Source organism: Dasypus novemcinctus, chromosome 18, assembly GCF_030445035.2.
Source record: "Dasypus novemcinctus isolate mDasNov1 chromosome 18, mDasNov1.1.hap2, whole genome shotgun sequence".
Taxonomy (NCBI): Eukaryota; Metazoa; Chordata; class Mammalia; order Cingulata; family Dasypodidae; genus Dasypus; species Dasypus novemcinctus.
This window is the reverse complement of record NC_080690.1, coordinates 67,929,194-67,955,489: the sequence shown is the minus strand read 5'-3', so window position 1 is coordinate 67,955,489 and position 26,296 is coordinate 67,929,194. Positions and strand designations below refer to the sequence as shown.

General features: G+C 57.5%; 2 protein-coding genes across 2 annotated transcripts in view; one reads left to right on the top strand and one right to left on the bottom strand.

The window, feature by feature from the left end:
• Positions 1-9,098: 9,098 nt before the first annotated feature.
• On the top strand, positions 9,099-16,317 carry BBC3 (BCL2 binding component 3). Its single transcript, XM_058280482.2, has 4 exons — positions 9,099-9,159; positions 11,642-11,930; positions 13,340-13,530; positions 15,287-16,317. Exons 2-4 carry the CDS (start codon positions 11,657-11,659, stop codon positions 15,401-15,403), a joined length of 582 nt encoding a protein of 193 aa, XP_058136465.1. The 5' UTR covers positions 9,099-9,159; positions 11,642-11,656; the 3' UTR covers positions 15,404-16,317.
• Positions 16,318-18,933: 2,616 nt separating this feature from the next.
• SAE1 (SUMO1 activating enzyme subunit 1) overlaps positions 18,934-26,296 on the bottom strand; it is a 151,029-nt gene continuing 143,666 nt past the window's right edge. The window contains exon 9 of the transcript XR_011646384.1: positions 18,934-20,396. The gene's annotated coding sequence lies outside the window, so the exon portion shown is untranslated. The remainder of the gene's footprint in view (positions 20,397-26,296) is intronic.

The window sequence follows — 26,296 nt, the reverse complement described above, 5'->3', positions numbered from 1 at the left end:
TTTGTTCTCTGCTGTGTCTCCAGGGCCTGGAACAGTGCCTGGTAAGTCAATAACACACCAGCTAATAGTACAAGGTGGAAACAACCCAAGAGTCCGTCAAGAGGTGGCTGGATGAACAAAAGCTGTGGTCCCTCCAGACAATGGGGCGTCAGGGAACGAGGTGCTGATTCATGCTACGATGTGGCAGAACCTTGAAAACATGGAGCTACGTGAAAGAGCCAAGCACAAAAGACCATGTACTTGACAATTCCGTTTCTATGAAACGTCCAGAACAGGGAAATCTGTAGAGACAGGGAGCAGGTCACGGGTGGCCAGAGACTGCAGGGGGGATGGGGGATAGGGGTGATGGCTAAAGGCTGTAGGGGTTCTTTTTGAGGTGATGAAAATATTCTAAACTTGACTGTGGCAATGATTGTATATATATGGGAATATACTAAAAATCATTGAACGATGCACTTTTTTTTTTAAGATTTTTAAAAAAATTATTTCTCTTCCCCCCGCCCCCCAAGTTATCTGCTCTCTGTGTCCATTTGCTGTGTGTTCCTCTGTGTCCGCTTGTATTCTTGTCAGTGGCACCAGGAATCTGTTTCTCTTTATGTTGCATCATCTTGCTGCATCAGCTCTCCCTGTGTGCGGTGCCACTCCTGGACAGGCTGCACTTTTTTCACATGGGGTGGCTCTCCTTACGGGGCACACTGCTTGCACGTGGGGCTCCCCTACACAGGAGACACCCCCTGCGCGGCACGGCACTCCTTGCACGCATCAGTACTGTGCATGAGCCAGCTCCACGCAGGTCAGGAGGCCCTGAATTTGAACCCTGGACCTTCCGTGTGGTAGGCAGACGCTCTATTAGTTGAGCCAATTCCGCTTCCCGAACGGTGCAGTTTAAATAGGTGAATTGTGTGGTATATGAGTTATCTCTCAATAAAGCTTCTTTTTTAAAAATTACCCTAGCACATCTTGGTTACAAGCATTCCCCCTTCTCCCTGCACGGAAGCCCCAAGAGGCTTCATTCCCCAGCTGCGTGGCTTTAGGCGGCCCCTTCGGTTCTAGGAACCTCAGTTCCCAGCTTGTAAAATGGGATTTACAAATAGCCTGTCTCTCTCGGGGTTGTCGCGAGGTTGGAACGGCCCAGGGGCTGCAGCTGGCCGCGGCGCCCCGCGCGAAGCGGGCTTTCCGCGCGGCGCCCGCACTCCCGCCGCTCGCCGCTCGGGGGCAGCAGGCGCCCAGCGGATCCGCCCGCGCGGGGCGAGCGGCGGGGGCACCTCCAGCGGAGGAAGCTGATGAAATCCAAGCCAACTTGGAGTGAGCTCATCCCGCTCGGGCGCCTCCGGAAGCCGCGGGGCCGCCCGGCCTCCGCCTGGTCCGGGCGATAAAGCTCCGAAGCGCAACTAGGGCGGGAAGTCCTTCCTGACGTCTGCCCTGCGTCTGGCCTGCGGCCAAAAGCCTGTGCCAGCGGGGAGGCGGGGGGGGGGGGGGGCCCGAAGTAGCACATGGTCCCCTGGCCGTGTCCACAGATGAGAAGTGAATTCTGAGCAGGGTTCTCAGGGTGCTGGAGAGGCTGGGCGAAGGCAGGGGGAGAGGCAGGGGAGGTGAGACGAAAGGGAGAGAAACCAAGATGGGGAGACTGAGGCAGGGAACGGCAGCCCAGGACAGCCAGAGCAAGAGGCAGCCGGAGGCAGCCGGCGACGAGGAGCGCCCGAGGGGACGTGGGCGCCGGAGACAAAGGTAGAACCCGAGGAAGGCAGGGCCGGGAGCGGCCGGGAGCGGCCGGGCCGGCGGCGGGGCGCGGGCGGGCGCGGGCGGGGCGGCGGGGGCGGCGGGGGCGCCCTGCGGGCCGGGCGGGGGCGGCGGGGGCGGCGGGGGCGCCCTGCGGGCCGGGCGCGGCGCCGCTCCCCCCTCGCCGCGGCGGCGCGGGCCGAGTTACCAAGTTACCGAGTTCCCGCAGCAGCGCGAGCCGCTCACTGGCGCGGCCGCAGCCAATCAGGCGGCGGCGCCGCTGTTCTCGGGCAGGAGGCCCGGAGACGCGCCGCCCCGGCACCCCGCAAGCGCCGACACACAATCCCGGGGACACGCGCGCTGTCCCGGCGACGTCCTGCACCGCCCCCACACCCAGGCGGAGTTGCCGACACATCTCCTGGAGACACACAGGCTCACGGACACACAACATCAGCCAGCCCCATTATCCCCTGGACACACACACTTCCCAAGCACACACACAATCCCAGTGACACACACGCGCCTCCCAGGCACTCAAGCCATGCCCAGACACACACACAACCACAATGCCACACGCGATCACACAGCTACAGCGACACACATACTCTCAGTGACCCACTCAGTCTCATGAACACACAACGTTGCCCTGATACACAATCACTCACAGTGACACACTGTCATAATGACACCCAGCATTGCACAGATTACATATTCTCAAACCCACACAATCCCACAGATGCACGGCATTGCAGATACAATCAGTGTCACACACACAATCCCATTATACACACAATTATGGTGACACACATACTTCTTCCCCCTAACACACAGCAAAGCACATTGACAACCACCTATCATGGTGGCATATACACAGCCCTACCACACACAACATAACAACTCCACTGATATACACAATCCCATGGACACACAACATTGTGTGCGCACACACAATCACAACATCCACACTCAATCCCACTGACACACACCATACCACTGATACAATCACACCGACACATGGCATTGCACAGACACAGTCATGTGGCATGAGCAACCACACTGACACATCATTGTGCTGGGACACACAATCACACCAACACACCAAAGCATTCACTCATGTTCCCAGTAGCACACAGCATTGCTCAACCACACACCACGCTGACGCGAACAACACACTGGTATACCACCACACTCAGGGCACCCCAGACACAAAACACACTGGCACAGTAGCACACTGACACATAATGTCACAACACATGTAGCAGCACAGTGACAAATATAGCATGCTGACACACACTCACACCGACACACAAATCAACTCACACACAACAGGACACAGTCGTGCACATCACGTGCTGACACAACCACCACTCTACTTGGCCACCGCCCTGACCCACAGCACACAGACCTCCAGAGACCTCCTTAGCCTACAAACAGACAGTCACACAAAAACACAACCACCACCAGCGCCCCCATGCCTGCCCTTGGCCCAGAAAGATGTGAGCTATGTGGGACACTGGGAGGGGGGATGCTGGGGGGGCTTGTGTGTGTGTGTGTTTGGCCTCCCCCTCTGGGGCTCCTTACCGGGGGCGTGGCCATGCAGCAGCCACTGTTACCGGGTAAACTTCCCTGCCCCCACCGCGGCGCGGCCATTAGTCACCCCCCCCCCCAGGATGATCTCATTGCCTCATTCTGGAGGCTGAGTAATCCTCGACTCCGCCCCCCCCCCCCAGGCCAGGTACCAGCCTTGGACGCACCTGGGCTCGCCAGGTTCTGGCGCGGGGCTCTGCTGCCATGAGTCCCAGTGGGGTGGGGACCCAGGAAGCTGGGCCTCTCGGGAGGGGCCTGGGGGCTCGACCAGGGTCCCTTGAGGTTCCCGGTTCTGGGCCTTTGGTCCCTGGTGGCCAACTAAAGGCCCCTGGGAGACTGGCTCTTCCAGACCTGGGGTCCTGGGCATCTCAGGGTCCCAGGACCGGGCAGGGGCCCCCAGCACCTCTGTGAGAGCCTGGGTCACCTGTCCAGGCGGTGGGAGGGGGGGTCTGAGAGGCTGGGAGCTTGGACTTGGGGGTTTCCTTGGCATTTCGAGGCCGGGGACGTGGGGAGAGGGGCATGCCAGGTCCCTGGAGACCAACAAGTTCCACCCTGGGGGAAAGGGCTCAGAGGGGAGGGCTGAGCAGGGGGACGCCTGGAGGAGCTGGGTGCTTGAGTGTCCGATGAGTATTGGGGGCAGGAGGGGGGTCTCCCCGGATGGATGTGGTGAGAGGACGCCTGGCGGCTCTGGGGCATCTCGGGGGGCGGGGGAGGGGGGCTAGTCTTCAGCCGTTTCTCGAGGCCGCGACGCCAGCATCCCCTGGGAGGAGGGGGCTCGGAAGGAACCTGGTTTGCAAAGGGCCAGGGACGCCTGGGTCCTTTTGGGGGGGGGGGGACGTTGGAGGGGTCCCACCTCTACTTTTATGGGACCAGGACCAGCGCCAGCTCCTCTTCTAGGGGCTCCTCGGCCCCCTGCTCAAGAGCCGCCAAGCCTGAATCCCGTCCAGGGGGACGGGACAAGCAGCCCCTTCCCCACGGGGCCCGAAGTCTCCTTCGGGCAAGGGCCTCCGCTTCCCCAGGGCCGAGGCTCCGGGGCGCCTCCCCGAGAGGAGGCCCAGCCCCCCGTCCCGGCCCCTCCTCCCAAGACCCCAGCCTCGGCCGCAGGGGGGGCGGCCGGCGCCTCGGCGCGCCGTGCCCAGGCCCGGGCCTCGCCGCCCCCGGCCGCGGGCTCGCAGGCGGCGCGCCCCGCGGGTCCCCGGGGCCGGCTCCCCGCCCCCCGCGCCGAGGGCTGCCCCGGACCCGGGCGGGCGGGCGGGCGGCGGCCAATGGGCGCGCGCGGCGTCTCCGGGAGCCGGGCCGGCTCTGCCCGCCTGGCATTGGGCACGCGGTGGGCAGCGGCGGGCGGGGCCCGGGGGTCCTCGCGCCTGGTTGGGCCAGGCTTGTTGCTGGGTAACGGGGCGGCGAGTTTCCCCTGGCAACGGCGGCGGGTACCGCTCACTGGCTGGCCGCGGCGGCGGGGGCGCGCGGGCGCAGGCAGGCCGCGCAGAGCCCAGCAACAGCGCCGCCCCCGCCCGCCGCCCCGCCGCCCCGCCGCCCGCCCGGACCCCGCGCCCGCCGGCCCCCGCCGCAGGCCGGCCCGCCCCGGGCCTGGAGAGCCCGCGCCCCCTCCCCGCCGCGGCAGGCGGGACGCAGGCCCTGCAGGAAAAAGTTAAGTCCTGCCCAACTTCCTCTCCCAGGGCTGCGAGATCGCCCTTCCCAGGACCGCCGGGGAGGACGGGGGCAGGCGGCCGGTCTGCAGAGAGCTCCACCGCACCTCTGCGTTCTCTAACCGACACCCCGCGTGCGGCCTACTACGTGCAGCTGTTGGTCTTCATCTCAGCCCCGGGAGGTGCGCGCTCGCCTTTTCACAGACAAGAAAACCGAGGCCGAGAGGTGGGAAGTTGCTTACTCAAGGTCATCACTGGAACCCAGGGGGCCTGGCTCGAGCCTGAGCGCTTTCTCACTCTGCTGTGCAAAACCCACCCCTAACCGGGCCCCAGGGCGGCCGATTTGAGACCCCTGCCCCACCTTGAGGCTCTTAGCTTGAGGTGTGTGTTTGGATTTTCCACAAGCCAAAGGACCCCCACGCCGGTAGTAGTGATGATGGGTAACGCATATTAAGCACCCATATTCACCCCTGCTTTATTTTTATTGGTCTTACTCTGCACAATCCTATAAGGTACACACTGTCGCTGCCCCCAACTCCCAGATGAGGACACTGAGGCACAGGGAGGTGTAGCCCCTTGCCCAAGGTCACACACCAGTAGGCTCTCTCAGAGGGTGATTTTGCCACACATACTCCCAGGGGATGTCTGGGGACATTTTTGGCTGTCACAAGGAGAGAGGACTGCTCCTGGCATCTAATGGGTAGGGCTCGGGGATGCTAAGCAGCATCCTACAATGTGTGGGACAAATAATCATCCAGCCCAAAGTGTCACCAGCCCAAAACACTGCAGTTGAGAAACCTGGTCCAAGACAAGCCTTGAGCCTTCCCCAACCTCCCTATCCCTAATCTGTCTCTCTTTCCGTCTCTTTTGGCCCCTCCATTCCCCTGATCTGAGCCTCCCTGTCTTGTTTATCCCTGTCTCTCACTCTCCATCATAGGTGCCTGTGACCCCTACAAACTGGGCAGCAGGGGCCAGAGGCAGGATTGGGGGATGTCCAGAATGCTCGACCAAGAGCTTGCAGGAGGGAATCCCCTGGTCGCTCAGAAGACCTGCCAAACTGGGAGTGGGAGTGAGGATGTAACCTGTGCCCCTAGGAGGGGTGGGGGAGTCTTGAAAAAGCCGCCCTCGGCCCAGCCACGAACTTTTTTTTTTCTTTACCCACACAGTTTTAAATTTTTAATTTATATACCTCTAGAACAGGGGTTCTTAACCTTTTTTGTTCCATGGACCCCTTTGCCAGTCTGGTGAAAACCACAGACCCTTTACTAAGTCCACACTACTGTGTATTATTTAATAAATATATCTCACCTGCATTAACACATCCCCACAAGAATAATGTTTTTTGAATTTCATTTCAAGCTCACAGACACCTGGTTAAGAACCCCTGCTCTAAAAGGAGCCCATGATCTCCAATTAGCCACACTCCCCACCATTCCCTATGGTATTACACTGGGCTCATTTCATTCGTTTATGTAATGATGACTCTCGAATTTGAGACCCCTGGAAGCAGGAGTTTGGAATGGGGTCTAGACTAGATGGTGGGGAGGAAGGATCTCAACTGGAGATGATGCCTATGGCCTGATAAACCCTCAGTCTTCTCCTTCTCTCTCCCACCCCCACCCGCCAAGCTGAGTTCTCACCAACCTTCATGCTCATTTTCTCCTCAGAAGACTATTCCAGGGGAGCGGAGGTAGCGCAAGTGGTTGAGTGCCTGCTTCCCATGTACAAGGTCCTGGGTTCAATCCCCAGTACCTCCAAAAAAAAAAAAAAAAGCACATCTGGCCTCCTGGTGTCCCACACTGCATTGGTGAGTGGGGGGTGAAGGCTGGCCCATGACCTAGCCCAGGGCTGGAACCTGTCCCCCCCCCCCACTGGCCAGACCCAGAACAAACCCTGGCAGTAACTGATCAGCACTAACATTTATTAGGTGCCTACTGTGTGTCAGGCACTGCACTAAATGATGCCCATGTATGATCTCATTTAATAAATGTCTAAAGCAGCATTTGGCAAACATCTCTGAATGTCATTCATGGTCAGAAGTACACTTTCTTTGTGACCTAGTATGCACACACGATATAAACCAAATTTTCATAAAACAACCTCTTCGTAGCCTTGACTTCATGATTTAAAAAAATCGGTCTCTTTTTTTTGGTAAACACTCTGGTGGAGCACCACTCCGGTTGCAGGCAGAAGGGACTGACAACAAAGGGGCACAAAGAAGTTTTGGGGGTGATGGAAATGTTCTGTTCTTCGATTGTGGTGGGTTACACTTGAATCTCAATACATTTAAAAGAAAAACAATAAGATCCACCAAAGTGATTTCCCAAACCATGATTTGCTCAGGACCCACAGTTTGAAAAACATTGGAAGGAAGGAAGGGAGGAGGGGAGAGGGGGAGAGAGAGGGAGGGAGGACTGGAGGAAGAAAGGAAGGAAGGAGGGACAGAGGAGAGGGAAGCTGGGGCTCACGTTTAAAAACAGGGAGAATTCACGTGCAATCTGGACTTCCTGCTTCCCCGGGTAGCTCTGAGGATCTGGCCCCGGAGGGAGCTGAGTTCTAGTAACTAGACAGACGGGCCTTCGCTCAGGCCCTGATCCTTCTCAGCCAGCCTGGGGCTGGGCACACGGGGTGACTTGCCCTGTAGGGCCAGGTTTGGTTAGGGGGCAGACCCTGAGGAGATGGACTGTGCAGGGGAGCCGGAGGCCTCGGGTCCCCAGGGGAGGGGCAGGGAAGGGGTGATGGAGAGAAAGGAAACAAAACCACCAGGCAGGGTGCAATGCAGCGCTGCGGCTGCCCAGGCATGTCCCTGCCAAGTGCCCCGGACTTCCTCCTCCCCTGTCGGACTGGCGACCAGCGTGGCGTGCCTGCTGGGGGCGGGGCAGCCGCCGCGGGCCGGGTAGCGGGCACCTGTCACACGTGTGGCTTTGTGACCGGGCACTGGGGTCAGGGTCGGTGTCCGACTCGGCCTACGTCCTCAGGGGTGCCTGCTGACCACTTGCACATGTCAGCCGTGTGCGTGTCCTGGGGAGTGTCCTTAGGGCGAGGCTGTCCAGGTGTCCCTGGGACAGGTGTGCGTGTGTGTCCAGCAGCACCTCTCCTGGATTTTCTGATCCGGGCCCACCCTGTGCCTGTGTGGCCCCATCACTGTGTGTATGTGTGTGTGGTGTGTGTGTGTGTGACACGGCCAGCCTGTGCCTGTGTGTGTGTGTCTGTCTGTGTGACATGGCCGGCCTATGTGTGTGTGTGTGTGAGACATGGCTGGCCTGTGTGTGTCTGTGTGGTGTGTGTGTGTGTGACACAGCCGGCCTGGGAGCCTAGGCTCGTGTTTGGATTTTCTGATCTGGGCTCACCCTGCGCCTGTGTGGCCGCATCACTGTGTGTGTGTGGTGTGTGTGTGTGTGTGACACGGCTGGCCTGTGTGTGTCTGTGGTGTATGTGTGTGTATGTGTGACACAGCCGGCCTGGGAGCCTAGGCTCGTGTTTGGATTTTCTGATCGGGGCTCACACTGCGCCTGTGTGGCCCCATCACTGTGTGTGTGTGTCTGTGTGTGTGTGCACGGCCGGCCTGGGAGCCTGCGCCCCGTGTCCCGGCGTGCGCGGTGACCGTCAGCCTGCGTGCTTGCGGCCGTGTGTCCGTGAGTCTGTCTGTCCCCTGGCTGCCCCCGGCCGGGGCGCGCGCTGGCGCGGCCGGGACGCGTGTCCCCGTGACCCTGCCGGCATGTGACTGTGTGCCCCGGAGCGCCAGGCGGCCGCCCGTCCCGCCCCCGCGTGCGCGTCCGTGGGCCCGGGTCCGCGAGCCGGCGAGCCGGGGGCCGCCCCTCGCCCCGCCCCGCCCCGCCCGCGGCAGGGAAAGCCCCGCGCGGCGGCGGGGGCGCGGCGCGCGCCTGCAAGCCCCGACTTGTCCGCGGCGGCGGGCGGGGCGGGGCGGGGCGGGGCGGGGCGTGGGGCCGCCGGGCGGGCGGGGCGGGGCGGCCCGGGCGGGCCGGGAGCCGGCGGCGGCCCGAGACGCGGCGCGAGCCACATGCGAGCGGGTGCCCGGCGGCGGCGGCGGCGGCGAGAGCGGCGGCCACGACGCGGCCACGCCTGCGGCCCGGGCGGCGGCGGCAGCAGCGGCCACTGCGGCTAGAGCGGCGGCGGCGGCGGCGGCGCTCGGCGGGCGCGCCCTCGCGCGGGAAGCCGCCCGCCCCGGCGTGTTCATGCCCCCGGGGTGAGTGTGCGCGGCCCGAGTCCTCGCGCGCGGCGACCGGCCGGGCCCGGCGGGCTCCCCGGAGGAGGTGGCGGAGCGCTCCGAGAGCAGTGCGGGGCCCTGCCTCCGCATCGCGGGCCTCCGCCGCCCCCCGCCCGCCTCCCCTCGACGGAGGCGCGCGGGCGGGGGTCCCCCCGCGGGAGGCACCGGGGCGGCCCGGGGCCCCGCTCGCGCGCGCAGGTGCCTCGGCGGTCCGCGGGTTTGTTTACAAACAATGGGGTGCGGGCTCGGCAGCGCCCCCTGGCGGCCAGTGCGCCCGGGGAAGGGAGCCGACCCGCGCCGCCCGGGTCCCCGCAGTCCCGCGGGGGTGGGGGCCGGCCGGGGGGGGGGGGCGGCCACACCCGGGGCGCGCGCCCGCGGGGGGCGGTGGCGGGGGGCGTCTCGCGGGCCGTCGAGTCTGCGGCTCCTGCGGGCGGGGGCTGCGCCCCAGCAACAGCCGGTTATTGGCCCCGCGCTTGCCAGGCGGGCGGGGCGGGCGCACGTGGCGGCGGCGGGCTTGGGGGGGGCTGTGACAGCGGAGGTGGGGGGCGTCTGGGACCGCCGTGGGAGCGCGCGTGTGCGGAGTTGTGGATCTGCAGGTGTCTCGCCCGGGTGTGTGTGTGCGTCTGGCTCCGAGTTTGTGCTGGGATCCGCAGGGAGTGGTTGTGTGTCCGTCCAGGGCAGGGCTTGTGGGGCCGTGCGCGTGTGCTTGTGAGTCCCCGCGTGTGCTGGTGTGCGGGGCTCTGCCTGTGTCTGCCGCCCCTGTGGGCTGGGTGCCCTGTTGATGTGTGGTCGTACCTGCGTGCGCCTCGCCTGTGTGGGCTGTTTGGGGGGGAGTCCCTGGCTGTGTTGCCTGCATGCGCTGGCTTTTTGTGAGTTTGTACATGTGTGTACGTTTGCGTGTGTGGCTTGACCGAGCTGGGTTGGTGTGTGTGTGTCTTTTCTTGGGGTGATGTGCTGGTGTGTGCCTGTGTGTCTTGTTGTGTGGATCTCCAGGGCTTGCGTCTCGGCGGGCGTTTGTGGTGACGTGCCTGCTGGGCGCCGAGATCGCGTTGCTGGCCAGGTGTCTGTGTGAGTTGTGTGTGTGTGCTGGGGGTTGTTGCCTCCCCCTGTTCTTGGCTGGCGCGTCTGGGGACAGTGGCTCCGGGGTCGGCGCCGGCAGCGGGTGCTGCCGCCCGCCTCTCGGGTCGGCCGGGTGCGAACTGCGTGTGTGCGGGCATGTGTTGGGTCGGAGGGGCTCGGCAGCGCTCGGCTGGCTCATGTGTGTCATGTGGGCTGCGTGTGTGGAGTGTTTATGTCAGTCACGTGAGACCAGTGTTCTCTGTCAGTGTTTCAGGCGTGTGTGCTGTCGGGGTGGGATTAGAGGTAGCAGGGCTTGGCTTCTGCGTGTGTGCGGGGCTGACAGTTGGTGATGGTGTCTTGGGGTGACTGAGAGGAGGGGGGTTGGTGCCTGCTGTTCTGTGGGGACGCGCGCGCGGGTAGCGTCCGCGTGTGTGGAGGTGCGTCGGGGTCTGACGACACACGTGTCAGTGTGTGCCTGATTTACTTGGGTCCCGAGGTCTGAGAGTTGGTGACGGGTGGGGGTGTGTTGGTCCATGTGTATCTGGGGATGTCTGTTTTGTGTTGATTGTGTGAGTGCTGGAGTGCCTGTGTCTTATTTCTTGGGTGTGCATGTGTGTTTGAGAATTGTGACGGTGCCTCTTTGTGGGCGCTTCTTTCAGTCCGTGCAGTGCTGGCTGCAGTGTGTCCCTGGGCATGTCAACAGTGGGTCAGTGTGTGAGTCCACCGGTGTGTAGAGGGGTGTGTGGAGGGGGTAGGTTGGGCCACCCAGCGTTCATGGTGTGTATGGGCTTGTGTTGTTCTGTGTGTCTGTCTCACCACGTTTGGGTTGGTGAGTGTGTCCTTCTGGGGACCGGGTACCAGTGGCCAGGGGGGACATCTCAATGTCTGTGTGCAAATGGGAGGTGGGGTGGGAGGTCAGCCGCCGGCCCTGTAAATCCCTGTGTGTGTGTGTTGTGTGCCCTTCACACCCCCCACGCACAGGGCCAGCTGTGCCCTGCACCTGGGGCCTGCGCCCCCTGCGGCGGGGGCGCTCACTGCTAGGCCCCGCCGGCCCGCAGCCTGGGTGCTGTGCAGCCCAGGCCGCAGGAGTTGGGCTGTGGGGCTGTCACAAGTGGCTTCCCGCAGGGAAGGGCCCGAGCCTCCGTCAGGGGGCGGGGACCCCCAGGTGCGCCCCTGGCCAGCCTGCCCGGTTGGGCATGTGGGACTGTGGCCTCGCCCTCCCCACCCGCGATGGGCCCCCCCAGCTGGGCCTGGCTGTTGGGGGGCGACTCCCTTGTGCCTGCCCGCCCCGTGAGTGCGCACCCCTGGGTGCCCAGCCCTCATCCCGCGTGTGAGTGGTGGCCCCTGTGTGTGTGGTGGGGGCCCGCGCCCTCGCTGACCTGCCCCTCCCCGCCCCCCGCAGGCCCCCGGGAGCGCCATGGCCCGCGCACGCCAGGAGGGCAGCTCCCCGGAGCCCGTAGAGGGCCTGGCCCGCGACGGCCCGCGCCCCTTCCCGCTCGGCCGCCTGGTGCCCTCGGCCGTGTCCTGCGGCCTCTGCGAGCCGGGCCTGCCCGCCGCCCCCGCCGCCCCCGCCCTGCTGCCCGCCGCCTACCTCTGCGCCCCAGCCGCCCCGCCCGCCGTCACCGCCACCCTGGGGGACCCCCGCTGGCCTGGGGGTCCCCGCAGCCGGCCCCGAGGCCCGCGGCCCGACGGTGAGTGCCCGCCCCCCACACCCGGGTGGAGGAGAGCCAGGAAAAGTCTGGTCTGGGTGACACTGAGGACCTGGATAAGCGGGAGCCAAGTGGGGTGTTTGTGGAGGGGGGGGCGGCGAGCCAAGCCCGGGCCACAGGGAGGGTGTGGCCAGTGTGGTCTTTGTGTTGCAAGAAGCAGGAAGACGGAGTGGGAGGCTGGGGGAGGGGGAGAGACCGAGCGGGAAGTCCCTCCTGGAATCTGACTGCAGTCCCCGAATTTGCTGCCCAGGGCCCCTTCCGGGCCGCGGGCAACAGCTGTTTCCCAGCCCCCTCCTCCAGTCTGGGTCCCCTTGATCCCCCCCTTCCCCTCCCGGGGATCGCAGTTAGGGAGAGTGTGGGCCGAGGTGAGGACTGTCGCCTCCGGACTTTGGGGAGGGGGCGCGGGGGGCCATTTGCCTTTATTTGCATCTCTTTGGCCAGGCCCAGCCCCCCGCTGCCCTCCGGGTGGAGGAAGGAGAGGGGGAGGGGCGGCGGTGTTGGGAAATTCCCCGGGGGGCGCCTGGTAGGGAGGGAAGGGTTAAAGGTCCCCTGCCTGATGGGCTGTTAACCCTGAGGTGCCCGGCGGCGGGCCCCTGCGGCCCCTCGGCACGCGGGGCGGCGGGGAAGGTGGCCCGCTTCTCCCTGCCCCCCAGCCCGCCCCACCCTGTCCCTGGAACGCAAGGTTCGGGAGAGAAGGAACCTCCCGGGCCGTTTCGGGGGGTAGGGTTGGCGGGCTCCAATGCCAAGTCCCCAGCACGGAGGGGGAAACTGAGGCCTGGCTTTCGGCTGTGAGCGGGGAGCCCTCCCGTCGGCGCCCGGCTGGACGGAGGGAGCGGGGCAGGCCGGAGGAGTCCAGAGGGAGGAGGATCCGGGAGACCTTCCAGCCCCCCAGGCCCCGGCGCGGGCCCGCCGCGCACTGGCCTGGTCTCCAGGCTCAACCACATCCGGGGATGTGGCCTCCCGTGATTGACAGGAGGGCGCCTGAGACCTGAGGCTTGTGACTCTGGGTGGGATCGGTCGCTGTATCCCGGCGTGACCTTGGGCCACTTCTTAGGCTGGGCCTGTCTTCTCCATAAGTCAAATGGAGCAGGCAAAATGCGTGCCCCGCTATGGAATAGAGTTACATGGGTCGGATAAAAGGAAGGACTTCCAGACGGACACAGGCAGCTGGTCAGACAGGTGACCAGGGAGGCCTGCTGGGGACCTCTTCTTGCTTCTAGTGCCCGAGGAGGAGAAGCTGAGAAATCTGGCTCAAACGCGGGGGAAAGGAGTCGCTAGAAATGAGGCGGGGAGCCAGAGAGAAATTAGGCATGTGGGCGAGGGCGACGCAGGCCTGGCTCCCGGGGCTCCGGGCTCCTCGCGGGCGCTGACCTCGCCCCTCGCCTCCCCAGGTCCGCAGCCCTCACCGTCGCCGGCGGAGCAGCACCTGCAGTCGCCGGTGCCCAGCGCCCCGGGGGCCCTGGCGGGCGGCCCCACCCAGGCGGCCCCGGGCGTCCGGGGGGAGGAGGAGCAGTGGGCGCGGGAGATCGGGGCCCAGCTGCGGCGGATGGCGGACGACCTCAACGCGCAGTACGCGCGGCGGGTGAGTGCGCGGGGCGCGGGAGACGGCAGATGGGACTTCCCGCCGGGGCCGGCGCGGGGGCCGCGGGCGCGCCCCGCCAGATGTGCGGCAGCTGCTGCCCTGCGCGGCGGGGTCGCGGCGGGGACAGGCGGGGGCGGGGGCGAGGGGGTGCGCCGGGGGGGCGGGGGGCTGCGGGGAGCCGGAACCGCGCGCTCGGGCCAGGCCGGGGCCAGCGCGAGCACTGCAGCGCGCCCGAGCCCGCGGTCGCGGGGACTGAGGGCGGCGCGCGGCCGCGCAGCGCCTATAGACCGCGCTATTTATAGCCGGTGAGTCAGCAGCCCGCCGCCCCGCCCCCCGCCCGCAGCGCCCCGCCCCCCGCCCGCAGCGCCCCCTCGGCGGCGAGGGGCGGGGGCGGGGCAGGCCCGGGCCCCGCCCCGCGGGAGCCCCGCCCCCCGCCCGCCCCGCCTCCTAGGAGGCAGGGTGGGAAGCCGAGGGCGCAGTGGCGGCGGGAGCCGGGGGCAGCCCCGCGCTCCGGCCGCCGTGCTGGCGCAGTAGGAAAAGCTTGAAAAAGCAGCCTAGGCAGAGGGAAGCGCGGGAGCCCGCGGTCGTCTCCCGGGTGCTTCTTTCCAGCCGTACAGGCCAGGCCTGGAGCCGTCGCTGCCTGGCCATGGCGTGCCTGCCCAGCCCGCAGACCGGGGAGTGTGGCTGCTCTCCCAGCCCTGTTTTCCCCTCAGTGCTAGACTCGTGAGACTCACCCGCACAGTGAGGGCTGCTCTCGTTCATTCATGTTCATTGTATCAACATGTAGTGTCCTTAGTCACTTAACTCATTGGTGGCTTTGTAGGGCATTTCTTTTCTTCCTTTTGAAGTTTGTTTTGTCTCGTTTTTACTCTGCCAAAAGATGCACACATCTCCTGGTGCAGGGCAGGCGAGCCACTCCACGGTAGGTGGCTGGGCCGCTGCGTCCGCAGCCATCAGCCTTACTAGGTGATCGCCAGCTTGCCAGGGTGGCTGTGCCAGGCAGTGCCCCCAGCACAGGCTTTTTAACTTGTGCCACTCTGGCGGGCCCCCTTTGTGATGTTCTCCCGGCAGCAAGAGTTGGTGAAGGGTGTTAAGGAGGCACGTTGTCATCTGTAAAATGAGTTCCCCTGCCCGCTGCGTCTTAGGGGGATAAGATTCGTTGACCAGTGCAGGGGCCAGCAAGGCCTCCGAATGCTAGAGTTGCCTTTCATTTTCACAGGTGGGGAGGCTTTTTTAAGTTTCTCCTTTTTGTACCTAGCTTCCTTCGCTTTCACTTCCTAACATTTTGGAGCTGAGAGCACATCCTTCTGCTCAGCCTCAGCACAGATGTGGAAGTGTTCCCAGGTCTCCTCCTTCCAGGGGTTGCTCTAGAACCCCTAAGACTAGGGGCTCCCCTCTCCCCGGCTCGCCAGTCTTTTGGGGAAGTCGGGATGGGCGGTGCTCCGGCCTACCCGCCGGCCCTGTGTGATTTTGGCAGGGCCATTTGCCCATCGGGACCACCACCCCTATGCGCTGAGCCAGGCTGCCCCTGTGCCCTCCTCTTTGCGGTTTAGCAGCACTCAGGCGGGAAGAATTTGGCCCTCGTGGGTGTGGGAGCTGAGGTTTGGTAATAGCCATGAGAGGCCCTCCTGACGCTTGGGTAAGCACAGAAGAGCTCTTGGACTGGATGGGGCCTGGCCCTGTGCCCTCCGGCCGAGCACCCCCACACTCCGTCCCAGGACCCAAGCCCCCCTAACTTGCTCTTCTCTCTCCCCAGAGGCAAGAGGAGCAGCAGCGGCATCGCCCCTCGCCCTGGAGGGTCCTGTACAACATCATCGTGGGCCTCCTGCCCTTACCCAGGGGCCACGGGGCCCCCGAGATGGAGCCCAATTAGGTGCCCGCACCCGCCCGGCGGCCGTCAGGGACTTGGGGGGCAGGACCCTCCCGCCTCCTGACGCCCCAGCCAGCGCGGGGGACTCTTTCTGCACCATGTAGCATACTGGACTACCAGCCCTGCCTGTCCCTGGGGCGCACTGAGGAGACGTGGACTCCTGGGCCCCTGGCTGAGAAGCCAGGGGAGGGAAGGCAGACGACTCAGCGGCTGAAGGCGGCGGTGACCGAGAGGGTGGGGACTGAGCCGCCCACCTCCGCCGCCCACCACCATCTCAGGAAAGGCTGCTGGTGCTGGCTGCCCGTTCCCGCTGCAGGGGTGGCACTGGGGGTCTCCCCCCCCCAGTGCTCCTTCACTTTGGGCCTGGCCTCAGGCCCCTGGTGCTTCCCCCCCTCCTCCTGGGGAGGGGGCCCGTGAAGAGCAAATGAGCCAAACGTGACCACTAGCCTCCTGGAGCCAGAGAATGGGGCGTGTCTGATGGGCTGTCACGGCCCTGAGCCAGCCGGCGGGTGGTGGGCATGCGTGTCGCACCTCCATCTGGGGGCGGCCAGGAGGGGCCCAGCCTGGGAATCGTGTACTCTGCCCGAGACCACCCCCCGCCCCATCAATCCCATTGCATAGGTTTAGAGAGAGCACGTGTGACCACTGGCATTCATTTGGGGGGTGGGATATTTTGGCGGAAGCTGCCCCAGCCTTAGTCCCCAGGGCGAAGCGCTGGGGGGAGGACGGGGAGTCAGGGAGGGGGGGATCTCAGGAGAGGGAGGAGTCTGGGAGCGGGGAGGGGTGGCCCAGCCTGTAAAATACTGTATATGCGCTGCTGTAGATACTGGAATGAATTTTCTGTACATGTTTGGTTAATTTTTTTTGTACATGATTTTTGTATGTTTCCTTTTCAATAAAATGAGATTGGAACAGTGGATGCTCTTTCTGCCCACCTTCCCCTGTGGGGCCCCAGCTGTGAGGTGGTAGGACAGGAAGTCCCCAGGGCACAGGAGGGGCTGCCTGCTGGAACCTAACGCCCAGGCAGGGGCCGGCTGCAGGGTCCGAGACCCAGGGCATGGCTAGGGCATGTATCCTCTATCTGGAACCCTCCCGTCAGTCCTCAGGGCAGCCTGTCTGACGTCCCCTGCCTGTGCAGGAAGCAGTTCCCTCCTCACCTCCGTGGGAAGCAGAGCCACAGGAGGGCAGGGTTCTTTATCCACTGGATGAAGCCTGAAGCAGGGGCTTCATATTGCGTAAAGGAATGAATGGCCTCTAACTGGTGCAGAGGGACGCTGCAACGTCTGCTGGGGACAGTGTGGTAAGGAGGCAGGTGGAAGGTGACCTCTGCCTCACACTGGGATCTCGCCTGGCCAGTCAGGGAGAAAGTCAAGGGCAGGTCTGTCACCTGTGTAGCTGCCCTGTGGCCTACCATGCTGCCCGGCATGAAGAGCCTGTGGAATTACGGTACCGACAGGAGCTCCTGTAGCTTCCTGCAACAGGGCAAGCAGCCAGACCCCTCCTGTATCCCCCCCCAACATACGGTGGGCGCAGATGTTGGTGAGAGGTGAGGCTGTGATACTTCAGATAATTCAGAAGGTAAGGACCCTGGGTCAGGCCCCAGCTCCTCCCCTTCCCAGCTGTGCTCACTGGTAACAGGAAGTTCAGGGTAAATGGCCCTTCTCCTAAAACAGCAGGACAGGTAAATAGGAACATCCACTTTGTGGGAGAAACTGGGCAAAACCTGGTCAGTGGAAGATGCATAGGCCGTATGCCAGCAATTGTTGAGCTGGTTGTCTTCCTTCAAAGGCGGCAAGAGACTTGTGTCCAAGGGGGTAGAGTTGACACTGCACAAATCCAGCCATCTCAAGTATCCAGCAACAATCGGAGGGTGAGTACAGTCTGGTCTAGTCATATGTGATAGAGTCAAATATGCGCCTAAATAGACCCATTCTTCTATTTTTTCCTTTTTTTTTGGAGGTACTGGGGATTGAACCTGGGATCTTGTACATGGGAAGCAGGTGCTCAACCACTGAGCTACGCCCACTCCCTAATAGACCCATTCTTAATCCACGTGCCCGTGGTGTGAGCCACTGCCAGGAACACCTCTGGACCATGAGCCTCTCAGTTCAGGTGTGACCCAGGGGAGGGCGGGCGGGTCCCAGGTTCCTGGAGGACACGTAGAGAGAACTGGAAGACGCAGGCGGTGCCAGGGGGAGGGCCAGCGCCACGTGGTGGGAGCAGAGGTGCTAGCCGAGGGCCTGAGGACCCCGGCGGCCAGCCTGGGGCCTGGGCTCCGGGAGGAAGCGAGTCTTGCTGCTCTGCTGACTTTGCACGTCTAGCCTCAAAAGTGTGAGACTCGCTGTTGCTGTTGTTTAGCCAACCCACGTGTGGTATTTGTCACAGCAGCCTGGAAACTAAGACAGGCATTAAGCTTCATTGCGTCTGGGGAACAAGAGTGGAACTGCCAGACCCTGTCGTCCACGGCGTTTCATGTTCATAGGAGGGACATCTGAGCCTCGTCCACCTCGTCGGCAGGGCCACTCGGGGCCCCTGTGGGGGCACTGGGCATGGCAGGTATGAGGTGGATGGGAAACAGCCACTGAACGTGTGGACTCGTGAACGAACAAAACCTCAGAGTGAGAGCCTGGAACTCAGGTCCACCAGGACCAGAAGCTCTGCGGGGCCGCCCCTCCACCACCACAGGCTGACTACGGCCTCAGACAGAACAGGCCCAGGGGCCCTGCTTGCACGAGGACTCTGAAGTGGTGGCACTTTACAGAGTAAGTGTGACAGTGTCTCAGGATCCGAGAGTCTCGGCAGGTTTCCGAGTGTGGTCTGTCTCCGTCCAAGGGAATGTCACGCGGCTGCTAAGTGGCTGAGTCGGGATTTGAACCAAGGCAGTTCTTGAGTCCAGGTTGGTGACGCCCCTGCTGTCCTACCTGTTGGGTCACATGTGAGCGTTCCCAAGGGTAGCACTGGGTGACTGCCTCTGGAACTCTGCCTGTGTCACCAGCGAGGCCACCCTCTTCTCTGTGTGTATTAGCCTCTGGGGATGTCCTGTGACTGCCTTTCTGGGTGTGGGTGTGAGCGTGAGTGTGAGCATGCATGAGTATGAGCATATTCTATACAAACAAAAATCAAGAGATTGGGATGCAGATTTGGCTCAATGGATAGAGCGTCCACCAACCACATGGGAGGTCCGCGGTTCAAACCCAGGGCCTCCTGACCTGTTTGGAGCTGGCCCACACACAGTGCTGATGCAGGCAAGGAGTGCTGTGCCATGTAGGGGTGTCCCCCACGGAGGGGAGTCCCACGCCCAAGGAGTGTGCCCCATGCGAAAAAAGTGCAGCCTGCCCAGGAGTGGCACCGCACACATGGAGAGCTGATGCAGCAAGATGATGCAACAAAAAGAGACACAGATTCCTGGTGCTGCTGACAAGAATACAAGCAGACACAGAAGAACACACAGCAAATGGACACAGAGAGAAGACAACTGGGGGTGGGGGGAAGGGGAGAGAAAGAAAGAAAAAATAAATCTTTAAAAAAAATCATGAGAGAGACTGAGTGGATATATTATTGTCAGAAAAATAGATTTTAAGTTAAAAAAATTGGAGAGAGAAAGGCTATTATATATTGATAAAAGGTTCAATCCAGCAAGAAGATATAGCAATTATAAACATAAATGAACCTTAAAACAGAGCCCCAAGCTATATGATGCAAAAATCTCCAGAACTGACAGGAGAAATATAGTTCTACAATAATAGTTGAAGACTTTAGTACACCACTTTCAATAATTGGTATAACATCCAAACTTGAACAACACTATTAACCAATTAGACCTAGTGACATATACATACTCCAACAAAAACAAAAGAGTACATATTCTTCTCAAATGCACTTGGAACATTTTCCAGGGTAGACCATATGGTAGGCCACAAATCAAACCTTAATGAATCAAAAAATATTGAAATTATATAATGTATCTTCTCGGACTACAACAGAATAAAGCTAGAAATCAATAACAAAAGGAAAACTAAAAAATTTACAAATATGTGGAAATTAGCAATGCAATATTAAACAACCAGTGGGTCAGAGAAGAAATCACAAGGGAAATTAGGAAATACATTCAGAAAAATAAAAATAAAAACACATGCCAAAATTTACGAGAGACAGTGAAGGCAGTGCTCGGAGGGAAACATATAGCTCTAATTGTTTACACTAAAAAAGATCACAAATCAGTAACCTAACTTTACACCTAGACACTAGAGCAAAAAGAGCAAACTAAACCCCAATTTAGCAGAAGGAAAGAAACAGTAAAATCAGACCAGAGATAAATGAAAGAGAATACAGAGAGGATCAACAAAACCAAAAGTTGTTTTTTTTTAAAAAAAAAATATCGAGAAACCTGTACCAGACTCACAAAGAAAAACAGAGAGGGAGGGCCCAAATAACTAAATCAGGAATGGAAGTGGGGACATTACTACCAACCTTACAGAAATACAAAGGATTATAGGAGGTTGCTATGACTAATTATATGCCAACAGATTTGAAAACCTGGAAGAAATGGATAAATTCCTTGAAACATAAAACTGCCTAATCTGATGGAAGAAAGAAACAGAAAATCTCAATAGACCTATAAAAAGTAAAGAGATTGAATCAAAAATTAAAAACCTCCCAACAAAGAAAATTTCAGGACTGGTGGGTTTCACCTCTAAATTCCAACAGTTACAAAAGATTTACCAACAACCCTTCTCAAACTCTTTTTTTTTTAAAAAAGATTTATTTATTTATTTAATTTCCCCCCCTCCCCTGGTTGTCTGTTCTTGGTGTCTATTTGCTGCGTCTTGTTTCTTTGTCCGCTTCTGTTTGTCGTCAGCAGCGGCGGGAAGTATGGGCGGCGCCATTCCTGGGCAGGCTGCTCTTTCTTTTCACGCTGGGCGGCTCTCCTCACGGGTGCACTCCTTGCGCGTGGGGCTCCCCAACGCGGGGGACACCCTTGTGTGGCACAGCACTCCTTGCGCGCATCAGCACTGCGCACGGCCAGCTCCACACGGGTCAAGGAGGCCCGGGGTTTGAACCGCGGACCTCCCATATGGTAGACGGACGCCCTAACTACTGGGCCAAAGTCCGTTTCCCCTCAAACTCTTTTGAAAGACAGAAGAGTACGGATTATTTCCTAACTCAAACTTATAATGCCAGCATTACCTTGATACCAAAGCCAGATAAAGAAATCACAAGGAAAGAAAATTATGGACCAATATCCCTTATGAAAACAGATGCAAAAATCTTCAACAAAATACTGGCAAACTGAATCTAACAGTATATTAAAAGGATTAAACATCATGACCAAGTGGGATTTACTCCAGGAATGTAAGGATGGTTCAACATAAGAAAATCAATCAAGGTAGTACACATTAATAGAAAAGGCATTTGACATAATCCAACAACCTCTCTTGACAAAAACATTTAGGAAATGGGAACAGAGGGAACTTTCTAACATGATAGAGAGCATTTAAAAAAAACCTACTGGGAAGCGGATGTGGCTCAACTGATAGAGCGTCTGTCTACCATATGGAGGGTCCAGGGTTCAATCCCCAGGGACTCCTGACCCGTGTGGTAAGCTGGCCCCATGTGCAGTGCTGCCACATGCAAGGAATGCCCTGCCATGCAGGGGCGCCCCTGTGTAGGGGTGCCCCATGCGCAAAGAGTGCACCCTGCAAGGAGAGCTACCCCATGTGAAAAAAGCACAGCCTGCCCAGGAGTGGCAGTGCACACATGGAGAGATGATGCAGCAAGATGACACAACAAAAAAGAGACGCAGTTTCCCAGTGTTGCCAGATAATGAAAGCAGATGAAGGAGAACACACAGCAAATGGACACAAAGAGCAGACAACGGGGGGGGGGAGGAGAATGGGATTAAGTAAAATAAATCTTAAAAAAAGAAAAACCTACAGCAAATAGCATACTCAATGGTGAATGACTGAAAGTTTTCCCTCTAAGATCAGGAACAAGGTAAGGATGCCAGCTGTTACCACTATTATTCAACACTGTGCTGCAAGTTCTAGACAGAGATATAAGGCAAGAGAAAGAAATAAATGGTATCTAAATTGGATAGGAAGAAGTCAAGTTATACCTAGAGGACATGATCACCATATATAGAAAATCCTAAAGAACCCACAAGAAAGCTACTAGTAAACAAATTTAGCAAAGTCACAGGATAAAAGATAAAAACGCAGAATTTGAGTGGGTTCCTATACACCAAAAACAAACAATCTGAAAAGAAAATCAGGAAAACAATTCCATTTACAATAACAACTAAAATAAAATACCTAGGAATAAACTTAAACAAGGAGGTGAAAGACTTGTACACTGAGGATTACAAAACATTGCTGAGAGAAATTTAAAGAAGACCCTAAATAAATGGAAAGACATTCTGGGAAGCAGATGTGGCTCAAGTAGTTGAGTACCCACCTACCACACGGCAGGTTCCAGGTTTGGTTCCTGGTGCATCCTAAGGAAGATGAGCAAGAAAGCAAGCTGACATGACCAGCTGGCATGGCAAGCTGACGCAACAAGATGACACAGCAAGGAAACAAAATGAGAGATACAACAAATGGGAGAGGAGGTGGGTCAAGCCATTGGGCACCTCCCTCCCACATGGGAGGTCCCAGTTTGGTTCTGGGGGTATCCTAAAAAGATTACGAGCACACAGTGAACAGACCAGAGAGCAGACAGCGAGCGTGAGACATAGGGGCAGGGAGAAATAAATGCCTAAAATAAATCTTTTTTTTCTTTTAAAGAAAGACATCCCATGTTCATGGAGTGAAAGAATTAATGTTATTAAGATACTACTATTGCCTGTGACAGTTTGAGAGTATTTTATGAATCTCAAAAAGGGAAAGATTATGTTTTTAAACTAATCTATGCCTCTGGATGTGTTACCCTTGGATGGCATTAAATTCATTTGAAGGGGGAAGCGGACTTGGCCCAGTGGTTAGGGCGTCCGTCTACCACATGGGAGGTCTGCGGTTCAAATCCTGGGCCTACTTGACCCATGTGGAGCTGGCCCATGTGCAGCGCTGATGCACTGAAGGAGTGCCGTGCCACACAGGGGTATCCCTCGTTTAGGGGAGTCCCACGCACAAGGAGTGTGCCCCGTGAGTGCACCCCGAAAGGAGAGCCGCCCAGCGCGAAAGAAAGTGCAGCCTGCCCAGGAATGGCACCGCCCACATGGACAGCTGACACAACAAAAAGAAACACGGATTCCCATGCCACTCACAACAACAGAAGCGGACAAAGAAGACGACACAGCAAATAGATACAGAGAACAGACAACCAGGGTGGGTGGGCGGAGGGTAGATAAATAAATTAAGTAAGTAAATAAATAAATCTTAAAAAAATTCTGTTGAAGGGCTTTTGATTAGATTGATAAGATTGATTTTAGGTCTTTGAATTGGACTATGTCACTGAGGCGTGATTCAGGTTGAGTCTCCATCCCCTTGCTGGGTCTGATATAAACGGACAGACACAGGAAAAGGGAGAAGTCATGTGTGGTGCCTGCCATCTGAGAAAGGTTTCACCCACAGTTGAGCTGCAAAGAAGGAAGTTCCTGAGAGGATCAAGGTGCTGAGGCCCAGAGCAAGAAGGCCCAGTAAGAGAGCAAGAAGGCCCAGTAAGAGATAAGCTCTATGCCAGGTTTGCCTGCAGAAAGGCAGAGAGCTTGTCAAAGATCACTGGCCATCTTGCTTCACCATCTGGCAACACACTGGTGTATGTAGCTGACTTTGGTGAGAAAGCATCTCTGCGGATGCCTGGATTTGGACATTTTATGGCCTTGGAACTGTAAGATTTTACCCCAAATAAATCTGTATTATGGTAAGTGGACGTGGCCCAACCAGTTGGGTGCCCGTCTACCACATGGGAGGTCCTAGTGCCTCCTAAAGAAGAGGAGCAGATGCTGCACCTGCCCAAATGAGTAAGACGCTACAACCAGCAGACACCACAGCCTCAGGAAGCAGATGTGGCTTGGGCTGTTGGGTGCTCACCTCCCAGGTGAAAGGTCCCAGTGTCAGCCCCAGTGCCCCCTGGAGAAGATGAACAGACACAATGAGTAAAACAATGGGCAGACAGAGGAGGGAACCATTGGGCGGGAGGGGGGATAAATAAAATCTTTTTAAAAATCAACAGTTTTCTGTAGTTTGCATTGGCAACCCTTTGGCAAACGAAAACACTGCCTAAAAGCAATCTATTCAACGCAATTCCTATTAAAATTCCAGCACCCTTATTTTATTTCCAGAAATGGAAAGGTTGATTCTCAAGTTCATATGGAATTGCAAGGGGCCCCAAAGTGCTAAACAATCTTAAAAAAGAACAAAGTTGGAGGACTCCCACATCCTCACTTCAAAACTTACTACTAATCTTCAGTAATTAAAATAGTGTGGTACTGTTATAAGGATAGACATATAGATTAATGGACTATAATTGACAGTCTGGAGGTAGATCTACATATCTACAGTCAGTCCATTTTTGACAAGGGTGCCACGACTACTCAATGGGGAAAGAATAGCCTCTTCAACAAATGGTGCTGGACAAGAGGAAATCCACAGGTGAAAGGATGAATGTGGACCCCTGCCTCTCACCACAAAAAATAAAAATAAAAAGGATTAATGACCTAATAAATATAAGAGGTAACACTATATAAACTCTTACAAGAAAACATAGCAAGATATCTTCAGGACCTTGTGGTAGGTAGGTAATGAATTTTCAGATTTTACACCACAAGCACACAAGCAACGAAAGAAAAAAGATAAAATGGACTCCATCAAAGTTAAAAACTTTGTGTACTGAAGGACATGGTGGTGGTTTGAAGCTGTATGTACCCCAGAAAAACATGTTTTTAAATTTAATCCATTCCTGTGGGTGTGAACCCATTGTAAGTAGGACCTTTTGATGAGGCTACCTCAGTTAATGTGTGGACTACCTGAATCAAGATGGGTCTTTATAAGAAGAATGAAAATTAGACAGAAGGAAAGAAAGCCACAGGAAATAGGAAGCAGAAACAGAATCTGGAAGAGAACAAGAGAAGCCACCATGTGCCTTGCCATGTGACAGAGGAACCAAGGATCATTGGCAGCCAGCCCCAGAACACCAATATTTGGGAAGAATCAGTTTGATGATACCTTGATTTGGACATTTTCCAGGTAACAAAACTGTGAGCAAATAAATTCCCACTGTTTAACCTGACCCATTTCATGGTGTTTGCTTTGGCAGCCTAGGAACTGAAAAGCCATTATCAAGAAAGTTGAAAGAAACTGTAGGGAATGGATGTGGCTCAAGCAGTTGGGCTCCTGTCTACCATACAGGAAGTCCAGGTTTGATGCCCAGGGCCTCCTGGTGAGGACAAGCTGGCCCATGTGGTGAGCTGGCCCATGTGGAGTGCTGGCCCACACAGTCTTGCCGCCCTGCATGGGAATGCCACCCCATGCAGGAAAGCTGCCCCACGCAGGAGTGCCAGTTGACGCGGAGAGCAGGCGTGGCAAGATGACGCAACAAGAGACACAGAGAAAAGAAAATAAGATGTGGCAGAACAGGGAGCTGAGGTGGTGCAAGAAGTAATCGCCTCTCTCCCACTCTGGAAGGTCCCAGGGTCGGTTCCTGGAGCCACCTAATGAGAATACAACCAGACACAGAAGGACATACAGTAAACGGACACAGAGAGCAGACAACAGCGGGAATGGGGGAATGGGAGTGGGAAGAAATAAACATAAATCTTAAAAAAAAAAAAAACCTACAGAATGGGGCAAAATTATTTGGAAACATGGATCTAATAAGGGATTAATATCCAGAATATATGAAGAACTACAACTCAACAACAAAAAGACAAACTACTGAATTTTAAAAATTGGTCAAGGATTGGAATCAACATTGCTCCAAAGATATTCAAATGGCCAAACACTATATGAATAGATGCTCAACATTATTAGCTCTTAGAGAATATAAATTAAAACTATAATGATAACAGGAAAAAAAAGAAAAAGAAAAAAGGATAAAAACAAACAAACAAAAAAGCTACAATGAGCCAAACTCTACAAATAAACTCACTCATTCCAACTTCTTGCTGCCCCAAAGTGGGACATGACTCTCAGGAATGAGCCTCCCTGGCACTAAGGAATTATTAGCAAACATTAAGAAGCAATACTTTTGGAGAAAGAGCTTGACCGAAAGGAAATATTAAACAAATTAGAGCTTTTATGGCTAAGAGATTTCAAAGTGAGTCAGGAGGTCATTCTGGAGGTTACATTTATGTGGGTTTCAGTCAGATTTCACAAATGGCCACAGTAAACAAAACCACAAACAAAAAGTGCTCCTAAGGCTGTAGGGACATCTGGACATCATAGGCAAGCCATATGGCCTTATGACACCAATACCCCCTCCCTGGATTCTATCTGGGAATATGTGAAAATCTATTTCCCCAGTCTAATGTAGCTATACTCATTTATAATCCCCCTAATCATGATTCTTTTACTCCTTTTATTTGAACCTATAATTTTCAAATTACCCTTAAGTGTATTTCTCAGAGACTTAAATTTTTGGATTGTTCATATGTCCACTGAGCTCTGAAACAAAACCCAGCAGATAATGCATGCAATTCACACTGCCCTGGACAACTAATAAAATGATGATGGTGGGAAACGGACTTTGGCCCAGTGGTTAGGGCGTCCGTCTACCACATGGGAGGTCCGCGGTTCAAACCCCAGACCTCCTTGACCCGTGTGGAGCTGGCCCATGTGCGGTGCTGATGTGCGCAAGGAGTGCCGCGCCCCACAGGGGTGTCCCCCGCGTAGGGGAGCCCCACGCGCAAGGAGTGCACCCATAAGGAGAGCCGCCCAGCACGAAGGAGGGAGCAGCCTGCTG

Excerpts from the sequence above, each read along its gene's own strand:
- BBC3 (XM_058280482.2), top strand. The coding sequence starts at position 11,657 with ATGGCCCGCGCACGCCAGGAGGGCAGCTCCCCGGAGCCCGTAGAGGGC. Across the intron at positions 11,931-13,339 it reads CCGAGGCCCGCGGCCCGACG|GTCCGCAGCCCTCACCGTCG; the intron begins GTGAGTGCCCGC and ends TCGCCTCCCCAG. Across the intron at positions 13,531-15,286 it reads ACGCGCAGTACGCGCGGCGG|AGGCAAGAGGAGCAGCAGCG; the intron begins GTGAGTGCGCGG and ends CTCTCTCCCCAG.